This window comes from Cucurbita moschata, unplaced genomic scaffold (assembly GCF_002738365.1).
Source record: "Cucurbita moschata cultivar Rifu unplaced genomic scaffold, Cmos_1.0 Cmo_Scf00001, whole genome shotgun sequence".
NCBI classification, from domain to species: Eukaryota; Viridiplantae; Streptophyta; class Magnoliopsida; order Cucurbitales; family Cucurbitaceae; genus Cucurbita; species Cucurbita moschata.
This window is the reverse complement of record NW_019268517.1, coordinates 4,385,683-4,411,622: the sequence shown is the minus strand read 5'-3', so window position 1 is coordinate 4,411,622 and position 25,940 is coordinate 4,385,683. Positions and strand designations below refer to the sequence as shown.

At 38.7% G+C, this 25,940-nt stretch overlaps 1 protein-coding gene across 1 annotated transcript; it reads left to right on the top strand.

The window, feature by feature from the left end:
* The first annotated feature begins 15,409 nt into the window (after positions 1 to 15,409).
* LOC111447278 (protein SRC1-like) lies at positions 15,410 to 15,878 on the top strand. Its single transcript, XM_023086341.1, has one exon. The coding sequence runs from the start codon at positions 15,439 to 15,441 to the stop codon at positions 15,733 to 15,735; it is 297 nt and encodes a 98-aa protein (XP_022942109.1). The 5' UTR covers positions 15,410 to 15,438; the 3' UTR covers positions 15,736 to 15,878.
* Positions 15,879 to 25,940: the final 10,062 nt, after the last annotated feature.

Here is a 25,940-nt window from a genome sequence, read left to right as displayed (position 1 = left end):
GATCAGAATGGATGTTTGAGTAGGGTGGATCATGAAATGGTAAAATGGGAGTTGAAGGAGCTACTGTTAAAGTCTGTGAAGCTGATGAAAAAGGAAAATCATCTTCACAAAATTTAACATCACGACTAATAAAGAATTTTTTAGATTGCATGTCATACAACTTGTAACCTTTGTGACCACAAGGATATCCTATGAAAACACAAGGAATTGCCCGAGGTTCAAATTTTTGTTTAGGATGTACTACAGTTGCATAACACTTACAACCAAAAACTTTAAGATGGTGAAATGTAGGTGGTCGTTTGTAAAGTGCTTCAAAGGGTGTCTTGTTAGATAACAATGGTGATGGTGTTCTATTTATAAGATAAACAGCCGTTAAAATGCATTCTCCCCAAAAATTAAGTGGAACCTGTGACTGAAAAAGAAGAGACCTAGCTACATTTAGGATATGACGATGCTTACGTTCTACGACTCCATTTTGTTGTGGAGTATAGACACAGGTGCGCTGAAATTCAATACCACAAGAAGTAAAAAATGGTTGCAAAGATAGGAACTCAGTCCCATTGTCTGATCTAACTATCTTGATAGTAGTATGAAATTGAGTTTGAACGAATTTAACAAAGTTTACTAACAAATGGTGTACTTCTGATTTGTGTTGCATAAGAAAGACCCAAGTACATCGGGTAAAATCATCAACAACAGTGAGAAAAGAACGCAAACCAGAATGGGTTGGAATTTTATGTGGTCCCCAAACATCACAATGTAACAGATCAAAGGCAGAATGGGTTGTTATTGAACTTTTTGGGAAAGACAGCCTAGTTTGTTTTGCTAATGGGCAAATACTACAATTATGAGAAAGAGTAGCATTATTAAGATGCAATTGATCAGCTAGAAATTTAAAACGAGAAGGAGAAGGATGACCTAGGCGTAAATGCCACAAATCAGATGACTGAGATACTTGATTTACTGAAGACTTGATTGGAGATGAAGAAATATGATAGAGACCTCCGGATTGTTTACCCGAGCCAATCATCTTCCCTGTAGCCAAGTCCTGCATAACACAAGAATCAGGATAAAAGGTCACATAACATTTCAAGTCATTGGTAAGTTTGCTGACGGACATTAGGTTTAAGTTGAATGAAGGCACACATAAAACATTGTTTAATTTAAGGTCAGGATTAAAAGAAACATTGCCGGTATGTGACACATGTGCTGTCCCTCCATTAGGCAAATTTATTGTAGATATGGTGGTAGCCTTTGGTTCAGTCATAACAGAAGCTTTGGATACTATATGATCGGTAGCTCCACTATCGAGAATCCATGGATTAGAACTCGTAGAGTTAATAGATAATGTAGATAATGCAGATACTGGAAACAAACCTGCAACATTGATGTTATTATCAGAATTACCAAAAGGACGATGATTGAGTGCAGATAAGGCTTGTACAATCTGTTGTAATTGCCCAGAAGAAAAATTCGGGATGGAATTAGGTGACTGTTCTTCTGTATTCAACTGAGAAACATCGGCCATATTTGCAGATGATCGATATCCTCGATTGTTGCGTTGATTGAATCGTACTGCCCTTCTAGAATTATTTTTCTGTTGACATTGATATTCCGTATGTCCCCTTCTATCACAAAATTTACAGTGAAACTTAAGGAATCGACACTCATCAATTGTATGACCACTTTTATTGCAGTGTTCACATGATTTATCCTTCGCGAGTTTTGAATATGTTGTTTTCTTCTGCACTGCTGATGCAATCGAGAAATTCTCAGTAGGTTCAGAAGTCACCTGACGCTGCATCTCTTCTTGTACAAGTAATGAATAGGCTTGCCTCACATTAGGTAATGGAGTCATCATCAATATGTTGGATCTCACCGTTTTATAAGATTCATTGAGTCCCATGAGTAGTTGCATCAACTTGTCTTCTTCGGGTTGATTAATATGTATTTGACGTTGATTACAGGTAAATGGTGTGCGGTATGCTTCCAATTCATCCCAGAGTGCTTTGAGCTTGGTGAAATATACTGACAGTGCCATGGTTCCCTGCGACATCATTCCTATAGACCTTTGTATCTGAAAAATTGCTGGACCATTCTTTTGTGAGAATTGATCGTGAAGATCAACCCACACTTGACGAGCTGTCTTGGCGTAAATAATACCCTCAGCGATATCTGCTTCAACTGAATGAGTTAACCAAGATATTATCATACTGTTGCACTGATTCCATAGTTCAAATTCGATTGAATTTGCATCTTGAGACGGTTCTTCAATTGTGCCATCAATGAAGCCAATTTTCTTTTTGGCAATGAGAGCATGCATAACTGATTTACTCCAGGATTGATAATTTGTTCCATTTAATTTGATTGGAACAAGTGAATATCCTGACTGATCAGAATGGTGAATATAATAAGGATGTGTTGAATCAACATCCGAATTTTTGAAGCTATATTTGGCTGATTCCGCCATAGAGAAAATTTTGATATTTAAGAATACCAAGATCGGTGCTCTGATACCAGGTTAAGAATGAGATAGAAAATATAATTGGGAAGGTGTATATTATCATTGATATTGATATCCTTTAAATAGGAATACAAGCCAGTACAAATGAGGAAAATATAAAATAATTAAATACTAGAATAAAATAAAATATACTATAAATTAAATCATAAATAAAGAATATTATAATATAATATCTGAGATATATTCTATAAATAATATATACTCTAGATATTATATCTCAATACATTGGGTGTTAAAAATATCAATCATGGAAGGATATAAACATGCTTGTAAGAGTCATTGGGTGTTAAAAATATCAATCATGGAAGGATATAGATATAAACATGCTTGTAAGAGTGAATGGAGACGAGGGACATGATTACAATCGAAAGAGGTACATTTGTTTAAGTATTATAATATGAATACTATAGGAGAGTCAAGTATTAGTGTTGGGTCCATGGTTAAATGTGACATTAATAGTATTTTGTATGCGTTGATGGCTTCCGTAAAGAGGTGGTACTCAGAACTTGGGGCAATGAGAATAGAAGAATGGAAAAAAACAAATTTTAAAACAAAAAATTGATGCGACACTGATGGGAAATGGATTATATATAGTTTTGAAAAATGATGGAAATAATAGAAAGGGGGAAGAGTGGAAAAAGCATTAAAGGCGGCGTGGAAAGCGATCGCACAACTCCGCTATCACTTTCCCGCTCTAAGCCAAATGGACCCACACGCTTACTTTCCCTTTACTCCCCCATCTACTTCAACCAACCCTTTGAATTCCAAATCTAAACCTTAAGAGCCCAGGACAGACGGGAGAAAAAGTTAAGAGGAAAAAAAGTGCAGCTGCCAAGACTCAAAGGTGTGCATGCACGCTTGGGAAAAGGTTTCAAAAAAAATGGAAAGGATGTTGCTGCCTAGTCTCTCCTGCACTTCAATCTGAACAAAATGGATACAAACAAAAGCTTGTGGGTGGGGGTTGGGGCTTGAACCCGTGCTCCCAAACCTCACTATATAAGCTAGACACATGCATAGATGTAGCATGTTGCCTCTTTTATTTTCATTCATCTTGGTTGTGTTGCCTGTGGTAGCGTGTTAGATGTCCTTGTCATGCTTGTCTAGAGCGTGTTGCCTATAACCACATGTCCATTTCAAACCCCTTTTATTTTCATTCATATAGATTAGGTCTTCACTGCTCTTATTATATCGATTTGGGGGGTCTTTACTAGAGCTTAGTTTATCTCCTAAAGTCTCGTAATTAATTATTTAATTTTTAATAACAATAATTATTATTTTACTTACAATTTAATATTATCCCTGTTATGATGCTAGATAATGGATGTTTAGGACATGGGATGAAAGTTAAAATGTTGTATATCTATATATGAAAATTTCAAAATTGTATGTTCTCATGAGATATGTATTCTAGGTAATTAATTGAATTCTCTCTATTTTAGCATACAAAAGTGTACTGAGAATGAGGACTATATTTTAGACGATTTGATTGAATTATTTCCATGTGTTGAGCATGCATGAGTGTAATGAGATAGGAATAGGGCACTTGAGTTAAGACAGTTTTACAGTGATTTAGATCAAGACTTTTAGACTGACCTCTAGGATAGTAAGTGGCGATCAAAGGTCAAGACCCTAGTGCTCCCAGAAGCTAGTTTAGAGAGTCATGGAGATTAGAGTTCAAGTTTTAAACTACCTAGATGACCTAAAAACCTAATTACCCTCTAAGACACCTAAAAAAGATTAAGAAAGCTTGTCAGGCCTACTAGCCATGAGAACAGTATCACTAGAGCTTTCGCCCCCTATTTCATCTAGTACATTATTAACTTTATCAGTGACCTAGGTGTTGCACATAGGTGTAATCTAGAACATCAAACCTAATAACATTTCTGCCAAACAATAAGTATATAAGTGTAGTTGACCAAGGTCAAATTTGATAAAGCATCGAGACAATATAGGTGTAATTGTCTTGTGGAAATAACCAAGGGGCTTTTGAACAAGGGCTCTAGACCGTAAATTTGTTATGAGATCAGATGAAAGAGCACATAAGTAAACCGACACACGAGGTCACTTCTCCAAACTTTTAGACTCCAGGTTAGTTTCTATGGAAGGGTCACCAATTAAAACTTTACATAGAGATGTTGAGAGAGAGACGTCATACTGTCATATAATACATGTTGATGTCGCACCTCCACTCAGTATACTAATCATTCACTACTAAGACATTGTAAGCTAGCTAAGTCTAAAGAGTAGAAAGATTGGTTCATCCAAGAGATAAGAAAATGCAAAGTTGATTCCGGTAGAATAAACATGTTTATTTTAATTATTCATTCCCATTTTATAATACTTTCATTATATATCTTACATTTGTCAAAAATAAAATAAAATATTTGGTACCAAAGGAAGAGAAGGAAGTTTAATCCAACGGTTGAGTTTAGGTGAAGGTTGTTGATTACTTGGGGAATCATTTGTGTGGGTTACTTAATGAATACATAAAAGAAAAAGAAAAAAAGAAGAGAAAAGAAAATGGGTACTTTTAGGGTTTTAGAGAAGAGCGCTGAAAAGGGGATATCCCTTCTGTTTCTCTCTTTATTTCCAGCCTCCTCTTCAAACCCTTTCAATGAGTTTTGGATTTTATTTGATTTCACCCATTTCAAACGCCCCCATATCATGGCTTCCTGCGACAATGCTGGCAGTTCCAGGCTACCATCGAGATTGGAGACCAGAAGAGGAGTCCGATATGGACGACATTTGAAACTACAGAAAGTAATGCAGATGGCAAAGAGCATTATAGGGAGGCTCCTCATCTCTTGGAAGCAAAAACTGGAAGCTTTTACTTGTAGATTTTCCTTCAGATCACATAAAATGTAATTCTTTTTTTTCGTGACTGTTTTAAAGCTGTTCATATAATTGTGAAAGCTTTGCCAGAAATTCGGTACATATGATGTTTTTGGGTCACACAGTTGAGAGAATTAATCTTCCATTCTTCCATTGCCTCTGCCATCATCTGAGATCAGTAATTCTAGTTTGGTGCTTCCATGTTGTACCTTTATTCAATTTGGTTTGTAATTATGGATATCAATATTGAGGTTGGAAGGGGTTGCGAGCCAAGCAGCCAAACAGATTGGAAGATGTTATTACTCCTTTAATTTTGAAGTGGGGTTTGTTGTGAGAGGGTGTTGGGAAGGTAGCACAACGTTCAAGGAAACATTTACTCCTTTCAACGTTGCTACTTTTGTTCGTATTTATTCTTATATCATTATTTTTTTTTTTTTATCAACTCTAACACGTTTGAACATTATTATTTTCAAATTTATAGATTAACCTGGTGCCATCAAGTTCACCTTTAGAAAAAAAAAGAAAAAGCTAAAAAAAGAAAAAAAAAGAAAAACAAAAGTAATGCACACAATAAAAGATGGGTTTTTGGTTGAAGCAATGGAAAAAGGTAAATAAAAGGTTGTTTGGGTTCCCCAAAATTGTGATCATGGGAATACTTCCTTTTGATGAATTGCTGCCTCCAAAAACTAATTGCTATATCTTTAGCAACCTTACAAAAAGATGACCAACAAAAAGAGGTCAAAAAGTCTTTCTTTTTTTGCTTTCTAAAAGTCAAATCAACAATTCTTAATAAGCAATCTTTATTGGTTGGAACATGTAATTTGTTAATATTACTTTCTATCTTAAATTTTATATTAATCCATCTTTAACTAATGTTTATCCTTTTTCTTTTTTCTCCGTCTGTTCTTTATATCTATATGGAAGTAAAGGGAAGAATAAAATTTAAAAAGTGATATATAGAAAGGAAAATAATGGAGAGATAGAGATTATGAAAAAGGAAAAGAAGAGGAGGGGCTTAACTTTTTATTGATAGATGTAAAGAAAAAAAAAATCAAATTTCAATAAAGTTGTTGGGTTTGTAATTAAATAGTGAGAAGTAATCTCACGGACTACAGAAGGAAAAAATGTAAAAAAATTAAGAGGATAATTTTATATTAAATATTAAAATACTAAAAAAAATGAATTTGATAAAATGGTGGGGTGCACAATCTACTAAAAGCGTACTAACCTAAGTCAATATGTAAACTACTCTAATTGTTGCGCCCTAATCTTAACTTGGTTATCTCATAGATGCGTGTTAGAGAGATATTCATATCGATCATCTAAAGTATGGAACACATATTCTAAACACTACCTTGATTATCTCTCGGTGCTAAGGAAGTCTGTTGGGTTCTTTGGGTGGTTAGGTTGCTTAATGCAGACTTTCGATTCCATGGTATTCTATTTTGTCTCTTTGAGTCTTTCTTTGTTTGGGACCACTGGGTCTAGACCCCCATGATCACCCCTTACGATCCTAAAGTGCTCAATCTAGTATACGCATCCTGACTTAAGCCATCATCTAGTCGACATATCACTGGTGTCCTAGTCTGATCTCGTTGCTTTTATCTACATTCTACAAGGAATTTACTAATCTTTCGATACTCACCATAATTTAATTTGAATCAAGACCCACCCGTGAATGATTTTATGATTTTCATGCATTAGGTGTATTATAGAAATATCTCCCTAATTATGTATGAATGAATAGAATACGTTTTATGTGTTTTAGGTGATTGATAGGAATATCTTCCTAGTAAAAAATGCATGAGAGAATCAAGTTCAAATTAGGACTCCACAACTAGAGCGGCTTACATGTTAACCTAGATCAGAACGTTCAAGTAGACCTGGTGTCACGGTCATGCTCGTCCAGGGCATGTTGCCCATGGCTGCATGCCCATGACAAGCCAAACCCTTGTCATGTCTTTCATTCTAGTGTTTTTCCTTCTGTAATTCTAGGGCGTATGACGCCTCAAAAATATCATGTCTAGGTTTGCCAGACTTAAAATGACTCAGAATGTACTATAGGGGATATGACTAGTTGTCAACTTCTCACTACCCAAGGTTATATATGTTAAGCCGTTGTTATCTTTCTCTTGCTTGCTTATATAACGTCTCTTTCCAAAATCTCTCTTTCTAAAATCTCTCTCTCTCCTCGTTTTCTAAAACCTTCTTTTAAAATCGAGACTAGAGGCTCGATCGTACGTCGCTTGGCCGTAGGCGACGCAAGAACAAATTGGCTTAAGCTCACTTGTCGCTGGAAAGTGAGTGCCGCACAATCGTTAGTTCGCTGCCTTCGAAAGCGCGATTGTGTCAAGTGGTATCAGAGCTTTGTTAGCTCCGTAACATCATAAAGACCGAGATCATGTCGACGTCAAAGTCGACACCCAAAGCACAAGCCGACCGGCTTACGCTAATAGAGGAGGAAATGCTGTTCCTCAAAGAAGTCCCTGACACGCTCCGGTTCCTGGAAAAGCGGGTGACCGAACTGAGTGAGAAAGTCGTAGAAGTTGACGCAATGGGCAACCGCCTGGATGGGTTGCCAATCGCAGAACTGATGTTTCGAGTGACCTCGCTCGAAGAAAGAGTTGCTCCTACGAGCAGCCCAAAACCGTCTGGTAGTCCGGATAGCTCTGTCGCGCACAAATAGGGACGTGGCGAAGAGTTCGACGTACTACAAAATACAATGATGAGTTTGTTCAATGGATTAGCTGATGAATTCAGAACAACAATCGACGACCTCCAAGAAAGGATGGCCGCCATGAGCACTCGAATTGAAGTGACCATGAAAGCCGTGGAGGGCGTCACGGCTGGGCAAACTAATGCAGGATCCAACAAACTAAGGTTCCCAGACCCTAGAGCATTCAAAGGGAATCGGGACGCCAAAGAGTTGGAAAACTTCTTCTTTGATGTCGAACAGTACTTCAAAGCCACGACGGCTTGTACCGACGACAAGAAGGTGACCGTAGCCGCACTGTATCTCATAGACGACGCCAAATTGTGGTGGTGTACGAAGGTGCAAGACATCGAGGATGGATTGTGCACCATCGACTCATGGGAGGACCTCAAGAGAGAGTTGAGGGAACAATTCCTCCCCGAAAACGCAGGACATATAGCAATGGAGAAAATAGTAGCCCTGAAACACACTGGAAACATACGGAACTACGTCAGACAGTTCTCAACCCTGATGCTAGATATCAGGGGCACAGCGGAGAAGGACAAGGTGTTCTTCTTTATAAATGGGCTACAACCATGGGCCAAAACAAAGATACATGAGAACAAGGTCCAAACCCTAGCTGCCGCAATGGCCTGCGCCGAGAGACTCGTAGACTGTGGGAATGAAGCAGGATCCCAAAGAAGAACGACACCGGCCCCAAACAATGGGGGCAAAACATACAGGCCACTAGGTCATCGAAAGGAAGCCCCAACAGACCGAGCGGATGGACGGATAGACCTCCTCAAAACAATCAAGCGGGGACATCGAGGGTCTTACCATCAAAAGAACCACCCGACGACGCCTTTGCAATGCATACTGTGTAAAGGCCCCCACAAGGTATCCTACTATCCTCATCGGGCCTCTCTCACTGCACTCTAAGTGTCCATTCAAGAGAGCAATGAGGCAAGGGTCGAGACTATGCTAGACAAGAAGGAAGATCACGACAACCCCCGAATGGGCGCACTCAAATTCTTGTCAGCCCTCCAACGGAAAGTCGAACCGAAGGAGATAATAGAGAAAGGGCTCATGTTCGTAGATGCCACAATAAACTCTCGACCGAGCAAGAGCACTTTGATAGACTCTGGAGCAACCCACAACTTCATTGGCGATCAAGAAGCCCGAAGATTGGGACTCACCATAGGAAAGGACCCGGGGAAAATGAAAGCTATCAATTCCGAGGCCTTGCCTATTGTGGGAGTTTCCAAAGGAGTCCCCTTCAAAATAGGGGATTGGACTGGAGAGCTAGACCTTGTCGTGGTTCGCATGGACGACTTCGACGTGGTACTTGTGATGGAGTTCCTCCTAGAACACAAGGTCATCCCAATGCCACTGGCAAAATGCTTGGTGATCACCGACCGCAACCCCACAGTAATACCTGCAAGCATCAAGCAACCAAGTAATCTTCGAATGATCTCGGCCATACAGCTGAAAAGGGGACTCGCACGATAGGAACCTACATTCATGGCCATACCACTGATAGAAGAAGCAACCACCGAAGAGACTATCCTAGAGGAAATCAAGGAAGTACTAAACAACTATACCAACATAATGCCAGAGAGTCTACCCCAAACACTACCACCTCGTCGAGGCATTGACCATGAAATCGAACTCCTCCCCGGGATTAAACCGCCAGCGAAGAACGCATACCGGATGGCTCCTCCCGAGCTAGCCGAATTGAGGAAACAACTGGATGAGTTGCTGAAGGCGGGATTCATTCGCCCGGAAAAGGCACCTTATGGAGCCCCCGTACTGTTCCAGAAGAAGAAGGATGGGACGTTGCGTCTGTGCATAGACTATAGAGCCTTAAACAAGGTGACGGTACGCAACAAATATCCTCTACCGATAATATCCAACTTGTTCGACCAACTTCACGGGGCCAAGTACTTCACGAAGTTGGACTTACGATCAGGGTATTATCAAGTACATATTGCCGAAGGGGACGAACCCAAGACGACGTGCGTAACAAGATATGGGGCCTTTGAATTCCTAGTAATGCCCTTTGGCTTGACAAACGCCCCAGCTACGTTCTGCACGTTGATGAACCAGGTTTTCTACGAATACCTGGATCAGTTCGTCATAGTATACCTCGACGACATCGTTGTTTACAGCACAACCCTCGAGGAACACAAAGTGCACTTGAAGCTGGTGTTTGACAAGCTACGGCAGAACCAGTTGTATGTGAAGAAGGAGAAATGTGCATTCGCACAAACATGCATCAACTTCCTTGGACATGTCATCAGATGTGGACAAATTAGTATGGATAGCGACAAGATAAAAGCTATCCAAGAATAGAAAGTTCCTACTTCCGTATCTGAGTTGCGGTCCTTCTTAGGATTAGCCAACTACTATAGGCGGTTCGTCGAAGGGTTTTCACGACGAGCCGCCCCATTGACAGAGCTGTTGAAGAAAGACCACCCTTGGTCGTGGTCGAATGATTGTTAAATGGCCTTTGAAAATCTGAAAACAACCATGATGAGGGGTCCTGTCCTCGGGTTGGTAGATGTCACAAAGCCATTTGAAATAGAAACCGATGCTTCCGACTTTGCTCTAGGTGGGGTCCTTATTCAAGAAGGCCACCCCATTGCTTACGAAAGTCAAAAGCTCAACAATGCCGAACGAAGATACACTGTCTCCGAGAAAGAAATGCTGGCTGTAGTCCACTGCCTTCGAGTTTGGAGACAGTATCTCTTGGGATCACAGCTCGTAGTGAAGACGGATAACAGCGCCACTTGCCACTTCTTTGATCAACCAAAATTAATAGCAAAACAAGCCCGGTGGCAGGAGTCGTTGGCCGAATTCGACTTCAAGTTCGAACACAAAGCAGGGAAGAGTAATTAAGCAGCCGACGCGCTGAGTCGGAAGGGCGAACATGCGGCCCTGTGCATGTTAGCCCATATTCATTCAAGTAAGATCGATGGATCGATGCGCGACATCATCAAGGAACATTTACACAAAGACCCATCGGCCAAAGCTGTAGTCGAACTAGCTAAAGTTGGAAAAACACGACAGTTTTGGGTTGAGGGGGACTTCCTGATGACCAAAGGAAACAGATTGTATGTCCCAAGAACGGGGGAACTGAGGAAGAAGCTAATTCAGGAATGTCATGATACCTTATGGGCCGGACACCCTGGGTGGCAAAGAACATACGCCCTAATAAAGAAGGGGTACTTCTGGCCAAACATGCGAGACGACATCATGCAATACACCAAGACGTGCCTCATCTGTCAACAGGACAAAGTCGAGAAAGCCAAGGTTTCTGGACTCTTGGAACCTCTACCTGTGCCAACAAGACCCTGGGAAAGTGTATCTCTGGACTTCATAACACACCTCCCAAAAGTTGGGGAATATGACGCCATCTTGGTTATTGTAGACCGGTTCTCAAAATATGCGACATTCATCCCCACTCCCAAATTATGCTCGGCAGAACTCACAGTCCAACTGTTTTTCAAACACGTTGTAAAGCTATGGGGCATTCCGTCAAGCATCATCAGTGATAGGGATGGCAGATTCATTGGGACATTCTAGACTGAGTTATTCGCTTTCTTGGGAACAACCTTAAACATCTCCTCGAGTTATCACCCTTAAACCGATGGACAGACAGAATGGTTCAATTGCTTGCTCGAAGAATACTTACGTCACTTCGTCGACGCTCGCCAGAAGAACTGGATACAACTGTTAGATATCGCCTAATTTTGCTTCAATTGTCAAACAAGCTCGTCTACAGGGAAGAGTCCCTTCGAAATTGTAAGTGGACGACAACCGGCCTTACCCCATATTATCGATCATCCTTATGCAGGGAAAAACCCTCAAGCTCACAACTTTACAAGAGAATGGAAGCAGACGACAGATATAGCCCGGGCATATTTAGAAAAGGCTTCCAAGCATATGAAGAAATGGGCGGACAAGAAGCGTCGCCCCCTTCAATTCCGAGTAGAAGATCAAGTTCTTATCAAGTTGAGACCAGAACAGATCAAATTTCGCAGTCGAAAGAACCAGAGACTAGTTCGTAAATATGAAGGCCCGGTTGAAGTCCTTAAAAAGATCGGAGCTACCTCCTACCGAGTTGCACTACCCGCATGGATGAAAATCCACCCAGTCATTCATGTAAGCAACTTGAAGCCCTATCACTCTGATCCAGACGACGACCAACGAAATGCAACCACAAGACCGAGCATCGATTTGAAGCAAAAAGAAACAAAAGAAGTAGAAGAGATCCTAGCTGACAGGGTTAGGAAGATAGGAAGACCTGTACGGACGATTCGTGAATTCCTTGTCAAATGAAAGAATCTCCCTATAGAGAAAACCAGCTGGGAACGCGCCGAAGATCTGAACTCCGCCGCCACCCACATCGCAAGGTTTGAACGTAGTCGGTTGACGGGGTCGTCAACCAATTAGGTGGGGGAGGATGTCACGGTCATGCTCGTCCAGGGCATGTTGCCCATGGCCGCATGCCCATGACAAGCCAAACCCTTGTCATGTCTTTTATTTTAGTGTTTTTCCTTTTGTAATTCTAAGGCGTATGACGCCTCAAAAATATCATGTCTAGGCCTGCCAGACTTAAAATGGCTCAGAATGTACTATAGGGGGATATGACTAGTTGTCAACTTCTCCCTACCCAAGGTTATATATGTTAAGCCGTTGTTATCTTTCTCTTGCTTGCTTATATAACGTCTCTTTCCAAAATCTCTCTTTCTAAAATCTCTCTCTCTCCTCGTTTTCTAAACCCTTCTTTTAAAACCGAGACTAGAGGCTCGATCGTACGTCGCTTGGCCGTAGGCGACGCAAGAACAAATTGGCTTAAGCTCACTTGTCGCTGGAAAGTGAGTGCCGCACAATCGCTAGTCCGCTGTCTTCGAAAGTGCGATTGTGTCACCTGGCACCCTAGAATCGTGAGTGATGATTAGAGTTTTAGACATGAGTGTACCCAAGGATTGGTTTAGCCCAAAGGGCTAACTCCGAGCGTTTTGAAAAACATGAGATATAGACTAAACTGCCTAGACACCCCAAAGGACTTGATCAACCTCCACGACATCTAAGTATGATTAAGGAAGCTTATCGGAACTCTCAGGCCACTTGAGTTACTAATGAGTGTAGGATCAGGACAAGATTGACATCACGATCTCGCTAAACTTGTCCTAAAGAGAAACTAGAGACTACATAGATAGTTGTCAAGGAGAGTGCCTGTATTGAGTAGAGGGACGGGTTGAGGCTGACACCGCGATGCAGTAAATCAATCTTGAAAGGGGACTATGGAATATACAAGTAGATGACTCATGATGAACCATTTGGAACTTCAAGACCTACATAAAAACTAAGATAATTGTAGGAAATGGCTTGAACTTTCTAGAGTCTAGAGGAAAGTCATTGGAAATCTACTAGGAATTGGATGGATGTGATCAAAGCCTACAAATAGGTTACCTATTTTTATACTCTTTTTTTTTTTTTTTTTTTCAGGTATGAGTCGAGGTAGGAGAGTATTTGAGAGCTACGTGGCCACAAAGAAGTGTCAATTGGAGACGTAAGTTAGTTTGTACTTTTGTGGGTTTTCATTTATATTCATCTGTATCTCACTCTCATTCCCTGTTTGTAAGAACTTGAAAAACACCTATTTTGCATGGTTTCTATTTTGTATTTTGTTTTGACAACAATGTAGTATGTTTTTAATTCCCATTTTTATACTTTTACTTTCAACTTAATTCCTACTTTTAGTTGCTTTCGTCTTTTCTTTTAGTCACAATTTGAAATTCAAAGTCTCCCAAATTGGATTGTGATAGGCCATTCATTTGAAGATGACAAGCACACTAGAAACACAAGGGTTGAATATCCGTTAGTGAATTTTGAAAGTCTTAATATGAAATACTTTTTTTTTTTTTTTCATTTTAAATAAATCTAAAGTGATTGGGTAGCAATTACTTTACAATCACATTTTTTTTAATAATCCCCCTTTAAACAGATTATTTAGAAAATAATTATTAACAAATTTAATTATTTAAATTCTTATGTATTTGGTTTCTAAATTTAAATTATTAAATTATTAAACTCTAAACTTTCAATTTCGTTTTTGTTAAGTTTTTTAAATTTAAAAATGGTTGAATAGAATTAAAAGTTAAATACGTTAAAAGGTGATAGTCAGTTGGGTTTCAACCATTTTAGGCCCAAACGAGAACGAGCCAAACTAATCAAATTTTATGAATAAAAATAAAACCAACCTGCAATAAGCTTTAGAGGCGCTTGGTTTGATTTTTGTATGGGTTTGGTTCTTCGATTTTGGGCTTAACATTTATTTATTTGAACTTGGAAATCGTTTTTGGGCCCAAAAAAGCCCAGTTCTGCAAAACATGTGTTGAAATAGTGAAACGTGACGATAAGGTTGCTACCACAGCACGACTAATGGCGTTATTGAGACTTGACGGACGACAAGGCGTCAATGAGGTGTTGTTATGATTCAATGGCCAACGGAGGGGCATTTCTGATGCTACAACCATTGACACTTCTCATACAACATGACGATCAAGTTGTGGCACAATAGAACTTTAAATGAACGAAGTTGTTGTATGTAACGACCAATAAACGAGGTTAATTAAAAAGAAAGAACGAGGAGAATTAGGTTTTAGAGATTTTGGTTGATTTAACCAAAATCAACTGTGAACAATGACATAAAATTACAGGTCTACAAATTTATTGATAATTTTTAAAATAAAAAAAAAATGAAATCTAAAATGATATTTATATTTAGAAGTTGGTTGAGAAAGTAGTTAAAGAAAAGTCAGGAATCCAAGTGGCAGGTTTGAGCTAGAAGACAGAAATAAAGAAAGAACACTGCACGTGAATGCTTAGATCTTGACGCGTGGCATTTCTTCACCGACCATTTTTTAATGTCGGCCAATTAGAAAAAAAAAAACAATAAATAATTATGGGCCCTTCCACCTTCCGAAAACGTCGGCAAACGAATCATGTCCACGCGGCAAGGTATGAGTGGCCAAAAAATCATGAAACTTTCCTTATTTCTGAATGATATTAAAAAGAAAAGAAGAAATAGTTAAATTAGAAAGTCTCCTAAAATGAAATAATTATTAAAAGAAAAAGAAAAAAAAAGTGTTGAAAGGTATGGTGTCTGAGTAGCGGCAGACGCGGTATTGGCGCGTAAACATATAAGAAAAAGAATCGCAATTATTAAAGCGATCAAGGATATTGGATAAGTGAATTTATTCGTTAATAATATTATTTTGTGGTCCAAGGGATTATCCTTGGGGATCTATAAATAAGGACCCTCCTTCCCATTCTGAAAGCCCAGCAGCTTAGATCTAGCAAAGAAAGAAATCAGAGCATCATGGCAGGGATCATGGAGAAAATAGGCGAGAAGCTCCACATCGGAGGAGACCACAAGGGGGAGCACAAGGGCGAGCACCACGAGAAGGACAAGCACGAGCACGAGAAGAAGCACGGCGAGAAGTCAGAGCACCATGGGGAAGGGCACAAGGAAGGCCTGATGGAGAAGATCAAGGACAAGATCCATGGGGATCACCACGATGAGAAGGGTGAGAAGAAGAAGAAGAAGGAGAAGAAGAAGAAGGGCGAGCACCACGAGGGCGGCCACAGCAGCAGCAGCGACAGCGACAGCGACTGATCTCATCCTCTGTTTCTGCGTCTGTCTCTGTCTGTCTCTCTAGTTTCCTTTCAATAACATCAATATCTAATCTTTGTGTTTCTCCGGACTTGTAATATCCAGTGCGCTATATTATAATAAAACCCTCCTCGTCTTTCTAATTTTGCTTTTTTCTTCGCCAATTCATCTTATCTTCACCAAGGTTGACCAGGAGCGGGGAAAACCAGAAAAAGGGCAACAACTCCTCCAGGGCTTTTGTTCATTAAAGAGGGGGCAAAACTTTTCTATAACCCTTCTTCCCTTCCATTTATTGGAACCACATCTACAACTTTGTTCTTGCACTTTTAATATGATGAGGCTTGTAAAACCGTGAAACCATACAAATAGCCACTTTGGTTTAATTCAATTAAGCTTTGCTTATTGCGAATGCAAGATTATGAATTGTTCATGAATTTATGTTTCATACATGATTGATATATAATCAAGTTGAATGTATTGAAGCATCTTAAGATATAAATTGAGCAATAAGTGACAATTTAAAAACCGTAACTAAGCTTCATTGGAAGGGTAAGAAAAGTATGGAATAGGAACGATTACCGTAGACAAATAGTGATTGATATACCTTAGTGAAAGCATGGATGGATGATTTATGTTGATTCATTATCTTCCCCATATGATAGTGTGTATGGTATTATGTTTATGATACTGGGTACCCAGATGATTAAGAGATCACTAACTAACTCCTATTTGTGAACTAATCTAGATAAGGACAACTGTCTATATTATTAGATCCAGATGATTAAGAGATCACTAACTAACTCCTATTTGTGAACTAATCTAGACAACGGTCTATATTATTAGATAAAAGAATTTGAGATCTCGAGTAGTACTTGAGATGAGTAGTATATAAAAGTGTAGATCTCCAAAAATTATGGGTTTAGTAGCTTATTTTTAATAATAATAATAAAAAAAAACATTGAAACAGAGTCCAATAGACATTAGATGATGATTGTGCTCCAAAGAGATAGAAACATGATGAGCTTTAAAGGGTTATATTTAAAAAGGTAGTTGAAGGGACTTACTGAGTATATTTAAAAAGGATGTTAGGGATATATTCCCTAAGGTTTATAATCAATTATTTTATTTTAGTTACCATTTAATATTATCAATTATATATATAATTTTTTTTTAAAAGTTATTAGTGTAATCTTGAAGAGTATGTAATTGACGTATGAAAAAAATCATGTTCAAGTAATAATGTAAATGATCTATAAGTATATGAACAAAACTAGTTGCTTTGTTCGGATGCACTATTAATATGAAGCATTTTGTTATTGTTATAAATGATTTGATTCAAATGGCTCATGTAGAGACGCTGATTTGATTCAAATGGCTCATGTAGAGACGCGTGAGAGGATATTTATTTGATGAATTGGATATATGATTAAACCATCACTTTTAATCTATCTTTATAAATTAGAATATTAATATTTCACGAGATAATATGAAACTCGATCTTGATCTTAATCTTGAGGGAGCTATAAATTTTTGCTTGTCAAGCTTGTTTTTTATTTGCATGGGTAAAAATGACTTTTCCAACTCATTCAATATGTCTATCGATTTGGGGACTTGACCAAATAGAGAACCGTGAAGTTAATTTTATAACATGAAATTCACTCATTCCCATGTATGGTAAATATATGAGTAGTTTTGTCAAGGATGATTTCAGAACTTAAACAATGGGGTCATACTCTCTCATTAGTTCAAGAGAGACTTAGCAAGTGTAAGATGTAATTACATAGGTAAAACACAATTTTAACGTAGCTGTAATTACACAACTCATAAAGGAAGGACTTGTAATGACTATATCAATGAACACAACATGTTTTATAATACATAGAGTATAATTATAAACAAACTTAAAGTTGATTTCATCGTAGGAATGAAATGCTTATTCCTAGCGATTGAGATATTTGTCGGTGACGAAAACTATGAATTAAGCATAGACCAGATTCATGAATAGGCAATAGAGTTTTTGGTGTATATTTCATTACATATAAATTGCTTTTAAGTGTTTTTTTCAAATGTGTTTGTAGGTAATTTTCTTTAAAATAAACATTTCTTGTATGAACCAAAAAATACTTTTAAAATTAACCATATTTACTAATATCAAAATAAACATGTGATTAGATGTAACACTGTTAAATAAAAAGTAAAATAAATAAATAAAACAAATTAATTAATAAAAAATAACTGATTCCATCACTCCACTAACCTCTCAAGACTTTTCTCCTTCTCAGATTACTTAACTTGTATCAGTAATTCCAGCACAGAATGATAAGATTTTCTCATCCGTAATAGGTCAATATCATATTTAAAATTTTTCTCTTGATATTAATTTCGTTACCATTAATTAGATTTGAGTTGAAAATTAAATGCTAAGAATTTTTGGCCATAAAAAAAAAAAAAAAAAAAAAAACTTTGTTGAGATATGAGAATCTTTCCAAGAACGGTAAGAATGTTATCGGACCTCTTTCCGACGCTCATAACTCATCATATGATTAAGTAAAAATCAAGAAAAAATATTGGCACATAGGTTATAGTATGATCTAAAACTTTGTTGAAGAAGTCATTACGGTTTGGATTAAGAATCGAGAGATAGAAAAATGAGAAGAATGTTGGAAAACTAATCGGAAACCTTGTTTTTCTGCTAGGAGGAGAGAGAAGGCGATGGCGCGCCACGTGTCAATCGGCAAGAAGTTCGCGTGCACCAATAACCACTGGACACGCGTCGAACGCCACCTGGAGAGACGCGGCTCCAACCTTCCAGCGACACGCGTCCGCGGCCAGGCAACCCGAACTATGTTCCTCAGCTGACCTAGTACCCGTGCGACGAAATGAACTGCGGCGACCCGCGGTCCACCTGAACCACTGCACCCGAACTGGATCGACGACCCGCGGCTGCAGAAAAACGTGTGCGCGTGTCACTCGCGCGTGGAACCTGCGAGTGAGCTTGTTCCGGCGCGTGGAAGTGTGTGTAAGCCCGTTTTATCCCGTTCAACTTCTATTTTCCCTATTTTCCTCTCGAATCCAATCATAACCCTATTTTATATGAAATAGGATCTAATTGAGGAAAAATCAGTACTTTTTTATACACTAATTGTGTGGAAACGCTACGTAAGGGCACACATCATCTAAATAAGTCACCATTGATGGTGTTGTTATAACACATGCAGAAGCTGTTGGGTTTTATGTCCTAAAACTCATTATTTGTAAACAAAAATATATTCTATTTTCAATAAAGTTATTATGGTTGTTTATTTAGTAAAAATTGTTATTGAATAGAGTGAACTTTACGATCATTAATCTAAATCCAATAAACTAAGAACACTCTGGCTATAGTATGATTACTTAAACTATATGTAGAGACATAAGAGTGGATCAAGTTCAAGTATATAGTCAAAATGATCTATAGTATAAGGATAAGGCTGAGTACCTTATTCTAGGGACACTATGGATGCGGCCCACTTTTGTATATGATATAAACAATGTGATCACTAAATTGTACATGTGGAGACATGTGAGTGGGGGCGTCCTATGCAATGAGTATTACATAAGCTCGAACCATGAAGAAAACCACTCACTTTATAATGTCGTTTACTGTTGAGACTGATTTTCTTTTCATTCGATGACCTACGTAACTCGATCTTAATCCTGAGCTAACCATGAACTCCTGTTTATTTGGAATTATCCTTAGATTTGCATGGGTGAGAGTGGCTCAAGTTTGCCGACTAAATAGGGCTCCCATTTCAGGGGTAAGACTGGGTGAATAGCTGGGGATGTGGGGTGCAAGATGGAATTTGCTCCTACCCGCTTTTAGGGATAGAGAGGTAGTTCCCGTAAGTACTGACTCTAGGTCTTGAATAAGGGGTCCCACCCACTCATTGGCGTGAGAGGGATTCGGTTTACTGGTTGGACCACAAACCAATTGTTCATAAGAGGATCAGTGGGATATGAGGAACAAGAAGCAACTTCAGGGGTAAAACGGCTAATTGACCCAGCTTTAACTACGAACAACCTGTGAAGGATCGACTTACTAATCATGGTTATATCAAATGGACAGAAATATATCTATAGTGAGGGGAGTGCAACTACTAGGCTATAGTGGAGTGTCCTAGTAGTTAATGAGTGTTGTTGATTAACAAGGTTAATGAGTTTAATCGGTTAATCTTGGATCGTTGGAGCCCATGATCTATAGGTCCATTAGGTCTCTCTGCTAGCTCATATCGGACTAAACAATAGAACAGTGTGACGAGTGAGTTCAAATTCAAATTAGGGAATATGCGCTACATATATACGATATATTTAACCGCATTTTTGTTTTATTTACGAATTAAACAAAAAGAGAGAATTTGAGATATTTAAATAATTTTTAAATATTTTAATCAAATATGTGCCTGATTGGGATTGGCTTTTGAGTTAATATTAAATATTAATTAAATAGTTTAATTAATCATTTAATATTATTTTAATTTGAAATTAACTATTCAAATTAATTGTTGAATTAAAATAAAGAAAGTCAAAATGTTGACTTCATCAATGTAAAAATCAATGTTAGTGAAATTTTGAGGTGTCAAAATTGGGTGATCTCAAATTTGCATGAACATGCAAACACGACTCTATAAATAGGGTGATCATGGTACATAAAAGGTCTTCTGTGGAAAAACCTTGAGAAAACCTCTCACAAACACTCTCTTCATATATACAAAATCTTTCCCAAATTTAGTCACTCACTGGATTCCACAATCCCGTTTTAAGGCCGGAGGATAGTGGAGAAGACACTACTGATGGTTCGAAACCGGTTCGGGAAGAAAAAGGAATTTGAACTACAAAAGGTTAGCATTCAAACTCATTAAGTTTTAATACTTATGAACATGCTAGTTATTTAATATGATTGATGTTCTAAAAGTGCCTAAGATCCAAATTGCTTCCGCATGTGTTATATTAACACCATAAGAAGCAATTTGGATCTTAGGCACTCTAAGTACATCAGTTATAGTAAATTAACTAGCATGTTCATAAGTGATAAAACTCAAGGAGTTTGAGTACTAACCTTTTGTAGTTCAAATTCATTTTTCTTCACGAACCAGTTTCGAACCACCACTAGTGTCTTCCCAAATTTCTTCGGTCTTATGGAATTGTGGAATCCGGTGAGTGACAAAACTTGGGAGGGATTTAATATATGTGAAGAGAGAGTTTGTGAGGGTTTTTCTAAGGTTTTTCCAAGAAGACTTTACATGTGCCTTGTTCATTCTATTTATAGTCATATTTGCATGTTCATGCAAATGTGAGATTACCAAATTTTGACACTCAAAATTTTACTCTTGTGGGGTTTATTTGACAAGCATGCAAGTTTGGTTAAACTAAATTTTGCCACTCAAAATTCCAATGACTCAAACATGGATTTTTCCATTAAGTGAACTCAACAGTTTGACTTTCTCCATTTTAATTCAACAATTCATTTAAATAATTAATTTCAAATTAAAGTAATATTAAATGATTAATTAAACAATTTAATTAATCTTTAACATTAATTCAAATGTCAATCCCAATCAATTCCGATACATCTTGATTAAAATATTTAAATCTTATTTAAATATCTCCCATTTTTTTTTTTTGTTTAATTCATAAATAAAACAAAAATGCGTTTAAATATATCGTATATATTTAGCGCATATTCCCTAATTTGAATTCGAACTTCGAACTCACTTGTCATACTGTTCTATGGTTTAGTCTGATATTAGCTAGCAGGGGGACCTAATGGACCTACAGATTATGGGCTCCGACGATCCGAGATTAACCGGCTAAACTCATTAACCTTGTTAACCAACATTCGTTAACTACTAGGACACTCCACTATAGCCTAGTAGTTACACTCCCCTCACTATAGATATATTTTTGTCCATTTGATATAATCATGATTAGTAAGTCGATCCTTCACAAGTTGTTCGTAACTAGAGCTGGGTCAATTTACCGTTTTACCCCTGAAGTTACTCTTTGTTCCTTATGTTCCACCGATTCTCTAATGAACAATTGATTTGTGGTTCAACTAGTAAACCGAATTCCTCTAAAACCAATTAGAGGGTGGGGCTCCTTGTTCAAGACCTAGAGTCAGTAGTTAAGGAAATAACCTCTCTAATATCTCTAAAAGTGGGTAGGAGTGAATTCAATCTTGCACCCCACGTCCCTAGCTATCACCCAGTCTTACCCCTGAAACGGGAGGCTTATTGAGTCGGCGAACTCGAGCCACTCTCACCCTTGCAAATCTAAGGATAATTCTGAATAAACAGGATTAAGATCGAGTTACCTAGGTCATCAAATAAGAAAAATCAGTCTCAACAGTAAACAAAATTATAAAGTGAGAGTGATTTTCTTCATGGTCTGATCTTATGCAATACTCATTGCATAGGACACCCCCACTCACATGTCTCCACATGTACAATTTAGTGATCACATTGTTTATAACATATACGAAAGTGGGCCGCATCCATAGTGTCCCCAGGATAACGTACTCAGCCTTATCCCTGTACTATAGATCATTTTGACTATATACTTGAACTTGAAACTCTTATGTCTCTACATATAGTTCAAATAATCATACTATAGTTAGAGGATTCTTAGTTTATTGGATTTAGATTAATAATCGTAAGATTTACTTTATTCAATAACAATCTTTACTCATTAAACATCAGTAATAACTTTATTGAAAATAGAATATATATATATATTTTATCAATTATCAAGTTTTGGACATAAAACCCAACAAACTCCCACTTGGACTAAAACTGTAGTGGGGTTTTATAATGTTGAGTAGAGAAAAAGACATAAATACAATAAACTAGGGCATCACATACTCATAGCTTTTCACCCACTTGTCATAGATTACATAACTCGTAGCCCTAGAATCACTAGGTGCCCTTTAAACACTTTAGCCGTGAGGGGGTTTGTAAATGGATCAGCAATGTTGTGCTCTGAAGCTATCTGTATGAAGATCACATCTTCTCGTTGCACAATCTTTCTTATGAGATGATATTTGCGCTCAATATTTTTCTATTATGGTAGTTAAATGGCACCAAAGAGATTTGGACCCTATCTCGGGCCTGGACCTAGAAGGGGAAGAAGAAGAGTCGCTTAGGATACTGATGTTCCGTCACCTGAGACAGAACAGCCTATACCTAAACCTCAAGAGGTGGTTGATGAAATGCTCCAATGGTTCGAGAGTCCTATACCACGGGCACGAAGATTAGGAATGAGTCAAAAGAGAGCAATGACTCAAGATTTACCTACGTAGACTCTACTGCTTCTTCTCCTAAGGTGGTCCCACCGATGCCCACCACAATGATGTAGAGGTTCCACCTAGCCAGCCAACAACTAGCCTCACTATAGATGGACTACATGCATTTATGTTAACCTCCATGGAAAATCAGGCTTAGATGACTCATATGATGCAGACACTGGTCACTAACCAGGCTACAATGCAACAGACAATATGACAAGCAACAATGCATCAGACAACAATGCAATAGACAGCAATGCAACAGACAACAATGCAACAGGCAGCAATGCAATAGACAGAATTGCAAGAGACCAGAGACTCAAGGACTATGACTATGGAGTCTTGTTATCTGAAAGACTTCCAGAGGCATAACTCGCCTTCCTTTGATGGTGGAAAAATAGATCCCGTCGCAGCAGAAAACTAGCTCAAGGCTATGGAAACAACCTTCTTTTACATGAACTGTCCGCTGGAATATTAGGTTCATTGCGAAACTTATATGTTGAAGGGAGAGGAACATTTCTGATGGAAGGGTGCTCAAAAAATTATTGCACTACTTGGAGAGTCTATTTCTTGGTGTCAGTTCAAAGAGGCATACCTCCACAAATACTATCCAGTCACTGCCAGGATGAAGTTACAGGTAGCGTTTCATGAACTCAAGGAGGGTGACCAATCTGTGGAGGATTATGATTTGGAATTCAATAGATTGACAAGATTCTCTCCTATATTTTTCAGCATTGAAGAGCTTAAGGCTGAACGTTTTATCGCCAGTGTAAGGGAGAACATTAGAGGTTATGTGGCATCTCAGGCATCCACAGATTATACAGCAACCCTCAAAATGGCGACCCTCAGTGATGCGCCTCGTATTGGGAAATTACAGTTAGGGTCAGCCCAAAAATCCCACATAGTAGTTCAAGGGTAAAAGATAGACCGAAACTATCCCAGGACTGGCAAACCACTCCATGGTGGCAATGCCAATCGCGGAAGAGCCCCAGCACAAAACAAGACTAATTGCCCTCAGCGTCAGCGTCCTCACAAGGGGGAGTGTCGTGCTGGAACTAATGCATGTTTCAGTTGTGGCCAAACAAGGCACTTTGCAACGAACTGTCCTCAAATGAGAGATTAGAACACTAATCAATCTGTAATACAAAATCAAAGGGGCCGGGGTGCCTGACAACAACATGGATGAGCTGTAGCCCATACAACGACAGGTAGGCAAGCCGACGCGCCTGATGTAGTTGTTACAGGTACACTACCCATTTTTGGTCATTTGGCTTTTGTACTATTTGATTTGGGTTCTACATACTCGTTTGTGTCTGAGAAATTCGTTGGCTTCTCATAAAGTTAAGGGAGGTAGTGTGACAGTGTCGGGACGTGTCATAGAAGCTACTTTAATAGTATTAAGTATGAAAGACTTTGATGTCATTTTGGGTATGGATTGTCTAGGCGAGAATCGCGCTCTAATAGATTGTGAAACTCGAATAGTTACTCTCAATTCCGAGCGTCATAACTGCACTAAAGACTACGAAGATGATCCGCAGTGGTGCAAGCGCATTTTTAGCCAGTGTGACTCTAGACAACAGAAATGAACAGACAGCCTCATCATTACACATTGTCAGGGAATTCATTGATGTTTTCCTTGAGGATTTGCCAAGCTTGCCCCTAGTTAGGGAAGTTGACTTCGGGATCGACCTAGAACCAGGAACTCCGCCGATCTCCAAAGCACCCAATAGAATGGCACCTGCAGAACTCAGAAAATTGAAGGAACAATTACAGGAGCTATTGGATAAGAGTTTCATATGACCCAGCATATCGCCTTGGGGAGCCCCTGTTCTGTTTGTCAAGAAGGATGGATCCCTGCGTATGTGTATAGACTATAGAGAACTGAACAAGGTCACCATAAAGAATAAGTACCCCCTTCCGAGAATCGACGACTTGTTTGATCAATTACAGGGAGCAACGGTATTCTCCAAAATTGACTTAAGGTCAGGGTATCATCAATTGAGAATAAGAGAAGAAGATATACCCAAAACGGCCTTCAGAAGTCGCTTTGGATATTATGAGTTTCTCGTCATGTCCTTTGGCCTTACCAATGCACCAACCGTCTTCATAGAACTAATGAATAGGGTGTTTAAGAAATTTTTAAACACTTATGTTATAGTGTTTATTGATGACATTCTTGTGTACTCTAAGTCACAGGCAGAGCAGGAAGAACATTTAAAGAATGTTCTGACCGTACTGAGAACGTAGCGACTGTACGCTAAGTTTTCGAAGTGTGAGTTTTGGCTATCTAAGGTAGCATTTTTGGGTCATGTGGTGTCTAGTAGAGGAATCACAGTGGACCCAGCTAAGATAGAAACAGTGATAAAGTGGCCAAGGTCGATCACAGTCACTGAAGTACAAAGTTTTCTAGGACTAGCAGGATATTACAGAAGGTTTGTCTAGGATTTCTTCAGAATATCTTCGACACTAACTCAGTTAACTAAGAAGAACAAGCCTTTTGCGTGGACATCAGCTTGCGAACAGAGCTTCCAAGAACTCAAGGAGAGGTTGGTGACAACACCAGTCCTCACAGTTCCAGATGGATCTGGGAATCTAGTGGTGTATAGCAACGCATCAGGAAAAGGTCTAGGGTGCGTGCTCATGCAGTAGGGAAAGGTGATAGCTTACACTTCTAGACAACTGAAGAAATATGAACGAAATTATCCCACTCATGACCTCGAGTTAGCAGTAGTGGTGTTTGCACTGAAAACATGGCGACATTATCTATATGGAGAAAAAATTGAAGTATTCACTGATCACAAGAGGCTCAAGTACCTATTTACACAAAAGGAGCTTAGTAAAGGATTATGACATCGAGATCCTTGTACCATCCAGGCAAGGCCAATGTTGT

What these genes read in the sequence shown, in the direction of transcription:
- LOC111447278 (XM_023086341.1), top strand. Translation starts at nt 15,439, where the DNA reads ATGGCAGGGATCATGGAGAAAATAGGCGAGAAGCTCCACATCGGAGGA.